This window comes from Narcine bancroftii, chromosome 5 (genome assembly GCF_036971445.1).
Source record: "Narcine bancroftii isolate sNarBan1 chromosome 5, sNarBan1.hap1, whole genome shotgun sequence".
NCBI lineage: Eukaryota > Metazoa > Chordata > Chondrichthyes > Torpediniformes > Narcinidae > Narcine > Narcine bancroftii.
The window spans coordinates 241,808,071-241,820,582 of record NC_091473.1 but is presented as its reverse complement, the minus strand read 5'-3'; the positions used below and the strand labels follow the sequence as shown (position 1 = coordinate 241,820,582).

At 40.6% G+C, this 12,512-nt stretch overlaps 1 protein-coding gene across 2 annotated transcripts in view; it reads left to right on the top strand.

Moving 5' to 3' along the window:
* LOC138765100 (voltage-gated potassium channel KCNC1-like) overlaps positions 1 to 12,512 on the top strand; it is a 51,241-nt gene that overhangs the window by 34,597 nt on the left and 4,132 nt on the right. For both annotated transcript variants that reach the window (XM_069941822.1, XM_069941821.1), the window contains one exon: positions 9,967 to 10,891. In XM_069941822.1, the coding sequence (XP_069797923.1) occupies positions 9,967 to 10,891 (925 nt within the window). The remainder of the gene's footprint in view (positions 1 to 9,966; positions 10,892 to 12,512) is intronic.

Sequence of the window (12,512 nt, the reverse complement as noted above, 5' to 3'; positions counted from 1 at the left end):
GAGTTAGAAAAACTGAATTAACATGTGAGTGAAAACCAAAAACAAATTTCAAATGCTGGATATTTAAATATAATTTATATTTAAAATATAAGAAAATTGTGGGAATACTCAGCAGTCAGGCTATATTTTTGGGTTGAGAAAGAGAGTTAATATCTCAGATCAAAGGCTAATTAAATTCTTCATTCTCTCCACTCTGATCAGTTGTTGTGTACTGTTACAATGTGGCCCAGAGGTAAAAGGGTGAACATTGTATTATATTCCCTATATTTGCTTAGGAAAATGTGAATTCTTTGTTGAGTACTGAGGAATATAAATGTGCCAAGTCAGAACGGCTTGATCTTCTCATGATCCACTTTAGAACAGTGTAAGAGGACAAAGCTCGAGAGGATAGAATAGGAACAGGCCAATGTAGAGGAGATCACACGATGAGAAATGAATGCATACACAAGATTGGAAGAACTGGAAATGAATCACTGCTTCACCTGGAAGGAGTGCACAAGTCTTTGGATTAGGAGAAGAGGAGAGGTAAAAGGATAGGTGTTGCATCTCCTCTGGTTAAATAGAAAGGTGCATTTAAGGAAGGGAGTGGACAGTGGTAAAGATAAAGGAGTGAAGCAGGGAAACAAGATAGATGTGTCTGAATGTGCATCTCAATAGAGGCGGAGCAAATTATGAAGTATGGTCATGTAAATATGGAGGCAGATGGGATGCAAGATGAGGAGAACTTTCTCCTTGCTCTGGATAAGAGGTGGGAATGGACCATTTTGGAGATCATAATTCTATCTCCTTTACAATAGCATTGGAGAGAGATAGGAACAGATGAATTAGAAAAGCATTTAATTGGAGTAAGAGAAATTATAAGGCAATCAAGCAGAAAATTGGAAGCTTAAATTGGGAGCAGATGTTCTCAGGAAAAATTACAGAAGAAATGTGGCAAATGTCCAGGGGGTATTTCTGTAATGTTCTTCATCGGTATGTTCCAATGAGACAGTGAAGTTATAGTAGGTACAGGGACTGTGGTGTACAAAGGCTGTAGTAAATCTAGTCAAGAAAAAAAGAAAAGCTTACAAAAGATTCAGAGAGCCAGGTAATGTTAGAGATCTCGAAGATTATAAGGCTAACAGGCAGGAGCTTAAAAAGGAGGATGTGACTTAACACATTGATGAAGGAAGAGCTGTAGATGTAGTGTATATGGATTTCAGCAAGGCATTTGATAAGGTACCCCATGCAAGGGTTATTGAGAAAGTAAGGAGGTATGGGATCCAAGGGGACATTGGTTTGTGGATTTGGGACTGGATTGCCCACAGAAGACAAGGAGTATTTGTAGATGGGACATATTCTGCATGAGAGTCAGTGACCAGTGGTTTTCCTCAGGGATCTGTTCTAGGACCCTTACTCTTCATGATTTTTATAAATGACCTGGATGAGGAAGTGGAGGGATGGGTTAATAAGCTTGCTGATGACACAAAGGTTGGAGGTGTTGTGGATAGTGTGGAGGGCTGTCAGAGGTTACAGTGGGACATTGATAGGATGCAAAACTGGGCTGAGAAGTGGCACATGGTGTTCAACCCAGATAAGTGTGAGTGGTTCATTTTGGCAGGTTATGGTATTAATGGTAAGTCTCTTGGCAGTGTGGAGAATCAGAGGGATCTTGGGGTCTGAATCCATAGGACGCTCAACGTAGCTGCAAAGGTTGATTCTGCATTTAAGAAAGGATACAGTGTATTAGCCTTCATCAATCGTGGAATTGAATTTAGGAGCCAAGAGGTAATATTGCAGCTATATAGGAACCTGGTCAGACCCTGCTTGGAGTACTGTGCTCAGTTCTGATCACCTCACTACCGGAAGGATGTGGAAACCATAGAAAGGGTGTAAAGGAGATTTACAAGGATGTTGCCTGGATTAGGGAGCATGCCTTATGAAAACAGATTGAGTGAACTCGGCCTTTTCTCCTTGGAGTGGTGGAGGATGAGTGGTGACCTGATAGAGGTGTAGAAGATGATAAGAGGCATTGATTGTGAGGCTTTTTCCCAGGGCTGAAATGGTTGCCACAAGAGGACATGGGTAATTTTTTTACACAGAGAGTGGTGGATGTGTGAAATGGAGCTGGATATGATAGGGTCTTTTAAGAGATCTTTGGATAAGTATATGGAGCTTAGAAAAATAGAGGGCTATGTGTAGGCCTAGTCATTTCTAAGGTAGGGGCATGTTTGGCACACTTTGTGGACCGAAGGACCTGTATTATGCGGTAGGTTTTTAATGTTTCTATGAATGGGAGCAGAGACTTGGGAAATAGAATGGACCTGAATGAGAGTCCAGTCAACCACAACAGAGATTAAACTTCAATTAAGTAAAACCACTGGACCATCAGCCTATTGCAACAGGGAATTATAGACAAGAAAATTATGACAGTTTTAGATTAAAATTCTTCATTTAAGGAGAAATTTCAGTGTCATTTTTCTCTCTTCTCTTTACCCACTTGCTGTTATAGTTCGAATTCACAATCATCCTGCCTTGTTCCTATTATTAACAATAACATTGGAAGTAATGTGCAGTTCTATTATGTGGAACTAGATGTCTGAACTATTAAACTCAACATTTAATGAGCATCACATTTAATAAATTAAATTTTTTGTAAAAGTTCATGTTTCTTGCTTTATTTCAAAGTTTTATCGTTTCTTCTTTCATTCTATCTCTATTTCTTTAATATGATTGTTCCATTTTGAATGATCTTTTTTCCATTTCTATTTAATTCACAGCATGTTTCTCAATCTGTTTCTCTTCTGTCCTTTCCTGCATGCATTTCTCTTCAGCTTTCAATTGTTGCATAGATTTTCTTTCCACTTATATTTACATGGCCTATCACTCTATTTATCTTTCTTCATCATCCAACTATTCTTTCTAATTTCCTTCTCTCCCTCTCTCCCTTTTCCTATCTCTTTCTCTCTCTCTCTTCCTCCTTCATGTTTTCCCTTTTTACTTTGATAGTAATTCATAGGCGAGTTTTTACATAGACATTCAAATGATTAATTATTGGAGGTAAACTTCCTGACAAAAAGCTGAAGCCTGAAATGTTGACTCCCCTTTCCTTCCTATGGACGCTGTATGACCTGCTGAGATTTTCTAACACCTTTGTGTTAGAGAAATAGAGGTTTATGGGGTAGAGAAGGTTTAGCACTGATTTTAGGAAGGATTATATGGGTCAGCACAACATTGAGGGCTGAAGGGCCTGTACTGTGCTGTATTGTTCTATCTTCTATATACTGTATTAATTACTGGTATTTTCAGTTTCTTGGAAGTCTTCTTGAAAGAATGTAATGTCTTCACCAATACCCAGATACATGAATGAACAATATAGAGAAGGGACATTTGGGATGACACTCAGCACCTTGTCCCTTCTATGGAAGCATATGGAGATCATGCATAAATAGTGGAAGGAGGGTGCAATATTTCATACAACCCATGCACCAACTCCATTGTCCTAACCAGTGCTGAATCTACAGACCCCACATTAAACTTTTCAGCTACTTCTGAACCCGTGAAGCAAACCTTGACCCTGCTGGACTATCTATGCAGAAACAGATTAAAATAAACTAACTGAATAAAATATAAGACACAAAAATATTGTAAAACATTTATCTGTGTATACCTTGATTGCTCTGCTCTCTTTTGTTCTAAGCGATGCTTTTTAAAAACATTTCTTGCATTTATAACATCTTTTCAGGAGATTCCAAGTGCTTAATAGAAAACAAAGTACTTCAAAAATACCGTCATTTGTGATGATCTTGTTTCTATCTTCCAATTTATGCCGTGTAGTCTCACTGTGGGAGGCAGAAACATTTATGGGAATGTTGACATTTAACTTCATTTCTTTGTATTACAGACTAAAACACTGAATATTGATTGGCTCATATCTATTAAAACTCCTGCAAGCCTCAGCAGGAAACCTCAGATTTTCTGCTGTCGTGTACCTTGACCAAAGCTTTGACGGGATATTTTATTGGCATTTTAGATCTTTTCTAGTAACTGTCAATCTTTCAAACAAATTAGATTGGGAACATTTATGGGAAGTTTCCCGATGATACATATTTGAAAATGAATTAATAATCACAATAAGTTTGAAGTGGAAAACTCAAGTTAGCCTGTCTGCATTATACAGATTTTAAGCTCTTGAACTCCTATGTGTTAAATTACCATACATTTCAGCCTATGTAAAACCCTCAAAAATCACTCAAAATATGGGGATTGACTTGTAGGAAGGATATACTTTTTGACTCCTTAAATTCAGCTCAAAATCCATTCGGCATATTAGTCAATTTGGAAGCACCTCCCCACCACTGGAGCCACCATTCCCTGACACTTCCCCACTGCCGGGTGCTGCCATAACCCACCCAGACATTCTACAATTATAGAGCCTGAGGTCCCTGTTCCTGCCTGGTAAGCCGAGGTCACCGCTCCTGCTCAGGAGAACGAAGTCGCCGCTTCTACGTGGCAGAAACGGTGACCTCGTTCTCTGGAACAGGAGTGGCGACCTCATTCTCCTGGCAGGAGGTTCTCACTTCTACAGGAGATTCCCGCTCCTGCTGGGAGAACGAATCGCTGCTCCTCCAAGGTTCCCAGACCTCCTGCTCCTGCTGGGAGAATGATGTCACTACTCCTACTTGGGAGAATGAGTTCGCCGTTCCTGCCCAGTAGGCCGAGGTTCCCGTTCCTGCTAGGTAGGCCGAGGTTCCCATTCCTGCCCGGTAGGCCGAGGTTCCCGTTCCTGCTAGGTAGGCCATGGTTTTTTTTAATTTACAGTTTTGTTACTTGGCTATTGGGGTGTTTTAAAAAATTTTGGGCTGTTGCTGGGTGGCCCAGACAGCTTGAAAATGGGGGTCGACATATGCCGGACATACCATAAAACCATTAAAATGAGGCTAAAAAAGGGGGTGCTGACCTATCTGCTTGTCAATTTATACACCAAAATATAAAGTAGTTTAAAGTATTACTAAATTGCAACAATTTAGAAAACTCTTTGATCTTAAAATACTGGTTTCATTGTTACTGTTTACTATTGACATGACCATAGGCAAGAACACAGGATGAGGGGGGGTTCGTTCATAGTTCATAATTGGTTAAGTTGCAATCGTGTTCATAACTCCCCTGTTAGCCTCAGTATTTTACTGAATTTCACCAATAAAATCTCCCATTTGGTACAAACAAATTTCACCAGTGAGACGGGCCGTGGCCTCTAGCTCGGAAGAGTAGGTGGAGAAGATGAATCAAGATTCCATGTCCAACTCATCACAAGCCTAAAGATCATGGACAAGGTGAACCCTGGCCAATTAAGATCCCCTGCAATGAAGAGAATTTGTACAGATGAAGAAAGGAGAGTCAATCCCGAGGCACCTTCTTGCTAAGCACACAAGGGATGGTCTGTGGGGAGTGCTGGGAGAGAGCTGAAATAACATTGTAGAATTCAATTATTTTCTGTCATTAATTTAATTCAATACTTTTTATTTGATTTATCATTCCCCAAAATCTCTTGGAAATGCGAGCAAAAACAAAATCAATAAAATATCTCGTTAGATCAGCCATGATCTCGTTGAATGGCGGAGCAGGCTCGAAGGGTCGAATGACCTACTCCTGCTCCTATCTTCTATGTTTCTAAAACACTGAATTATCTCAAAGTGCCATTGATGTAAATTTGGACCTTGATGCTATTGTCTTAAACTTTGATTAATGAATAAGTAATAATAAATAAATAGAACATGGAACAGAGCACTGCTGAACAGACCCTTCGGCCCATTGGAATTAGAATTTATTGTCATGAACAAGTCACAAAATTTGAGGTTTTGCTGCCACATCACAGTACAAATATTCAGATAAACCCACCTTACAACAATAAATAAAATTAATGGACGAAAGTCAAAGTAAGACAGTTTCTTTGGTTCATTGATCATTCAGGAATCTGATCTCATCTGGGAAGAAGCTGTCCTTGTGCTGCTGAGTTCTCGTCGTCAGACTCCTCTACCTGTTTTCCTGCTGGTAACAGAGTGAAGAGGGCATGGCCTGGGCGGTGAGGGTCCTTGAGGATAGAGGCTGCTTTCTTAAGTCACCACCTCATGTAGATGTCCTCGATGGAGTGAGGTCTGGTATCCGTGATGTCACAGGCTGAGCTGACAAGCCTCTCGAGCTTTTTTTCTGGTCCTGAGCGATGGCACCTCTGTACCAGACAATGAGGCAACCAGCCAGAATGCTCTTCACGGTACACCTTTAGAAGTTTTCAAGAGTCTTCGGTGACATTCTCAATCTCCTCAAACACCTCACAAAGTATAGCCACTGGTGAGCCTTTTTCATGATTGAATCAAAATGGAGGGTGCACTGAACATGATGCCAAGTTAAATTAAATCTTTATTGTTTGCACATGATACCTATCCCTTTATTCCCTCCATATTTTGACATCCATCTTGAAAAATTACCATTATATCTGCATTCATGATTATCCCTGGCAGGGCATTCCAAGCACATACCCAGAGTGGCACATGCCTGGAATGGACACATACACATATCCTTTGAACGATGCCCCCAATCCCCCTACCAATTTTAAATGTTTGTCCGCTGGTATATAATATTTTTACCCTGAGTAAAGAGTCTGACTGTCTGCCATACTGATGCCTCTCTTAATCTTATCAGGCCTTCTCTCAGCTTCCAAAGCTTCTGAGAAATCAATAGTCAATATTTGCTCTTAGTTTTGGCCATGGTTTTATTTATATTCTTTTATGCCACAGCACCACAAAGACATTGAATTTATCTAATTTCAGCAATTAATTTTGAAGATAACTTTCATGAATAAAACCATTTTAATAATGGCAATCAAGAATAGGTCACTACAGATTCATTGAAATCTTCAGCCTTTCTACAAGGATGTTGGGAGAAAGATCGGCAGGATTTATTTAAATGACTGCATTATTGGATTTTTGATTTGGTGAATAATCTAGAAAAGTTAAATTGTACAATCTCTCTGAAAATTCTAAAGCTCTGCCCAAGGAAGCAGTGGAGGAAGCCTCATTAAATATATTTAAGACACAAGCGGATAATCTTTTGCATTGTAGGGGTGCTATGGGGAAAAGCCTGGTAAGTAAAGTTGAGCCAGCCATGATCTTATTGAATGGCGCAGCCAACTCGACAGGCCAATAATCTAATTCTGTTTCTTGTTTGCACCCATCACAGAGGGGAATCAATGATTGTGAGGTGATTCTTCTGCAGTCCCTCCCACAGATGAGGCAGTGGGTGACTGGCAGGCCAGTTGGGTGCTTGTGACGTGATGTTCTCCTTCTGCTTTTTTCCAGGGCTTGTGAGCGCTCAAGGTTCTCCATAGCATACGTACAGTAATAGTTAGGTTACTGGACTAGAAGCTGCAAGTCTTGATCCACAGCCACAAATTTTTGAATCCCACCATTAGAAATTGTGATTTTATTTCAATACCTTTAAATGAAAAACAAGTCTCAGTTATGACAGCCATAATACGGTATCCAGCACCTATGGGGATTGGTAAAGGTCAGATAAGTATATTTTCCAGTCACTTGAGAGTCACTCTTACAATGCCTAACTAATATATGTGCATTAATAATAAACAGTTTAAAAGACTAAAATACTATACTGTACTTACACTGAACAAAGTATTTTACTTTATTTTCTGTCACATTCTTTGAAAACATTTAACCATCGCTGCATCTGCAGGTTCCTCCCCCTCCAGAGAGCTGCCCGAAAGGTGATCAATGACATTATAGAAAATTAACCCACCCGTCTGCCAAGATTAAAGATAATGCCCCTGACCAGGACGACTCTTACTAAACAGAGATAAGTCACCCCAATGGCTCTTCATCCTGGGTGACGCCGTTGCTCCTTCACACAACTTTATTCAAACAGCTGCTGCAAGCAAAACACGACTAAGGCACTTTGCTGCCTGAATATTTGCTCCCAACTTCACCAAAGGTTTATATGTTACTTCAGGAAACATTTAATTTTACAGTTTTAAGCTTGCATATTTTTTAACCTCTTATTTTATTCTTATTCATTTCAATTTTTAAATTTACTTTCCTCGATTTTTTATTTTGCCAGTTGCTTGAGGCTGCAGGTTGCTTGAATTCTGGATATCAGGGGTATTACTGTATTTCTTTATTGTTGTGTACAGCCAGTCCAGTAATGTTCTTCAGCCATTCTTACCCAATCTCTTACTATATTCTCACTAATAATAGTGGCTCTTAACTGCCTCCTGAGTTCAGGGACAATTAGGGTTGAAGTATAAATTGAACCATTGCTAATCATGTCCACATCCCTTAAATTAATACCACAGAAACTCCTCAAAATTCAAATATGTGACCCAATTGTAATCACAAACACAATCTCAATATTTGCAGGAAATAAATAGCTCCTTTGTTGATAAACATGAGCTCTGTGTCAGGAGATTGATGTCCAAGTCTAGATGCAGTGTCCAAGTAAATAATTTAAGGCTGTGCTTTAGTCCAGTGCCTTGAATGAACTGATGAAAATGCACTGCAGATTGTGTGTGTTGTTGGAGGTGACATTTTTCAGTTGCAATGTTAGATCAAGTAATAAAAGGATTCAACGATTCCAATTCACAAAGACTTTTGCTGGAGGGCCCAACTCATGATTCCTCTTGTTTTTAGTTTGTGGAATCTTTTGGTTTGCAAAATTGCTGCAGTATTGGCCTACATATCAGTAACTATACTTCAGAAAAGATTTGCTGGTTATAAAGTGGTACGTTTGTTAGGGCAGTGAAGAGGGACTCCTTTGTATTCAATTCATCATGCACTTCCCTGGAGTGTTGATTAGGACAGCGAAGAGGGAGCTTTGCTCTGCATCAGAGCTCTGCTATATCAGTCTGAACCATGCTGATGAGTCGGTGGTGAAGGAGCCCAAGAGAGGGAGTCATTCTCCTCAGATGGGGCGGGCAACAAAGGCATGGGATCCTCAGTAATGCTCTTCAAATCAGCACACGCATGGCTTATAATATGCATGCATGTCTTAAATCCCTAGTTTTGCAGATGTTTGATGTTGACACCAGAAGGCAAAATATTCTCTATCTAGCAATGTTAAGATCCTTACTCAAACCGTGTCCAGAATTAAATCGCATGCTAAGAATAATTGTAATGTTTGATCACTGGGACTGTTTACCCAACAACACTTGAAAATTAGAGATTAGAGAAAACTCACAATCTAAATGTCACTTCTATTGAATGCAACAGCATATGGATTTACTGGAAGTGTGGCAGCTTCTTGTCACATGTTAGACCTTCCTTGTAGCCACAGGAATTGCGACTGCTGGTTTGACAAATTACATCAATCCCACACGAGAGGAAGTATGATTGTATTTAAATTTATCACCCTGTACTCGGGGGAATTTAAAAAGGTTCAGCTCCAAGTACCTTGTCTGACATTTTTGTCCACAGGAAATGTTAAGATTAAGACAATTTACCTGTGGTGAAATTTAGTTCAATCAGTAAACGTAATAAATTGCCTTGATGGAGCCATGTCATCACTGATTGAGTCTTCTCACTTTGCAGTCTCCAAACATATTATCATGGGAAATTACACTAACACGGGGGCATTTTTGCTTTATCTAATTCTTTCAAAAGGGCCATTTGACAATGTAGATGAAGAGAGAAACATGTAAACAAAGCTTCTAGATTCCTTCAACCCATTTTACAGATGCAGCTAGTGTAAATGCTTCCATATCATCTGCCCTTTTCAGCCTCATCTGTATTATCACCTATACTCCCGACTAACTTTATGGTTTCAGCTTGTAACATATTGCATCCCTGATATTCTACATTGAGAACCCTCTGAACCGTTCAATTCGTTTCCAACGATACCATTCTGCCGTATCTGTAATGACGATTGTCTTAAACCATTTGACTTGTTGATCTTTGCTTGATTTACTTTATTTTTCTCTTGCAGTGTATTGCTTTTGTGTCCCTCTTTTTCATTCTGTTGTCGATCACTGCCTTCTGCCTCGAGACCCATGAGGCATTCAACAAGATTGTTAACTTAACAGAATACATAAGCGAGGGAAACAGCACGCGGATGGTGAGAGTGAACAGTCTGGAGACTGAGCCGGCTCTCATGTACGTGGAAGGAGTGTGCGTAGTGTGGTTCACCCTGGAATTCCTGGTTCGCGTTTCCTTCTGCCCTAACAAACTGCTGTTTGTTAAAAACATGCTAAACCTCATTGACTTTGTGGCCATTCTGCCCTTCTACCTGGAGCTGGCACTCCGTGGGTTGTCCTCCAAGGCAGCAAGGGACGTTCTAGGCTTCTTGCGGGTGGTCAGATTTGTCCGGATCCTTCGGATTTTCAAGCTGACTCGGCACTTTGTGGGACTGAGAGTGCTGGGGCACACCCTGCGTGCCAGCACCAATGAATTCCTACTGCTAATTATTTTCCTTGCCTTGGGAGTTCTCATCTTTGCCACCATGATCTACTACGCAGAGAGGATTGGTGAGAACCCCAATAGTCAGAATTCCACTCACTTCAAGAATATCCCCATTGGCTTCTGGTGGGCAGTGGTCACCATGACAACACTTGGCTATGGCGACATGTTTCCCCAGACCTGGTCGGGCATGTTGGTGGGCGCGCTGTGTGCCCTGGCTGGTGTTCTCACCATCGCGATGCCAGTCCCAGTCATTGTCAATAACTTTGGAATGTATTACTCCCTGGCAATGGCCAAACAAAAGCTGCCGAAGAAACGCAGGAAGCACATACCTTGTGGGACGCTCATAAGGTCTATGGAACATTGCAAGCCAGACCCAGTCTCCCGGAGCAGCAGCATGCAGAGTGACAATGGCCCCACTGCTGCTGAGCCAATAAGAAGGAGAAGCAACTCAGGTAGGACCTGAATCCTGAGGCATTTCAGAGCTTGTAAGGAAGTAAGGAGGAGGGGTTGAGCAGAAGGTGATCTCAGCAAAGCACAAGATTCAGATCGAGCTGGTGGAAGTTGGGAGGCATGGTTGGCATAGTAATTAGTGCAACACTATTGTAGCACCAGTGATCTGCATACAAACTGTTGCTGTCTGTCAGGAGTTTGCAAATTCTCCGTGTCCTGCATTCATTTTCCCCGGGTGCTCAGGATTCCTCCCACACTTCAAAAATATACTAGGATTGTCGGTTAATTGGTGCATTTGGCAGCACGGGCTCATGGGCCAGAAGGCCCTGTTACCATGCTATAAGTCTAACTTTAAAATTTAAACATTTCTCCTAGTGGTGAGTATCTGGAAAGGACTTGTTGCAGAATAAAGGAGTTGACCACTTGAGATTGAGAAAGAGTAATTTCTTCTAGCGTTTTCAAGATTTAGCCTTGTAACACAGGAAGCTAATTAGGTAAAGAAGTAAAAACAATGTTCAAATGTGTTATCATCTGAATGAATAAATACAATCCAATGAAATAGCATTCTCCAAGTGGGAACAATAATGGATTACTAGTGCATGACATTTTGGATCTAGTTATCAGGATGCCAATAGGTTCAAGAGAAATATGGAAAAGGATAGGTCTGGTCCTTGGAGTTAAACAAGAAAGTCTGCAGATGCTGGAATCAAGTGCAAGCCATAAACACGCTGGAGAAACTGAGCAGGTCATGCAGCATGCATGGTGAGTGGGAGGCCTTCAAAAGGGAATGTTTGAGAGTACAGTGAGAGGCAAGACTAACAGGTATCAGGGATATTGGTTTTTTGAGCATTACCGAGGCCTTGGTTAAACAGAAAAAAAAAGATGGATAGAAAGTATAGGCAGCAAGGAACAAATTAGGTACTTCAGGAGTATAAGATATGGAAGAAATCATGAAAAGGAAATCAGAAGGGCTAAAAGAAGATGAGGATGCTCTGGCATACAAGGTGAAGGAAACTCCCAAGAGCTTCTGCAGATATATTAAGAGCAAGAGGATAGCAAGAGACAAAATTGGTTCTCTTGAAGATCAGAATGGTCATCTATCTATGGAGCTAAACATGATGGAGGAGATCTTTAATGGATTTTTTGAATTGTTTTTACTCAAGAATCAGACATAGTGCTTCTAAAAGTAAGGTAATATACCAGTGAGGTCATCAACTCCATACAGAAAACAGTGGAAGAGGTTCTTACTGACTTGAGGCAAATAAGGGTGGATAAATCCTCAGGGCCTGACAAGATATTCCCTTGGACCTTGAGGGAGACAAATGCAAAAATTGGAGAGCCCCTAACATTCATAATGTTCTTATCCATGGACGATTGCTAATATTGGATGATAGCTCATATTCCATTGTTTAAAAAAAGGCTCTAAAAATAATCCAGGAAGTTGTAGGGTGGTGAGCCTGAGATCAGTAGTGGATAGGTGACTGGAAGGTCATTGAAAAGACCGAATCCATAAGTACTTGGATAGATGGGAACTGATGAGGGATAGTCAACATGGCTTAGTGCGTGTTAAGTCATGTCTAACCAATCTATGGAGTTTTTTGAGGTCCTGCATACAAGGTTGGT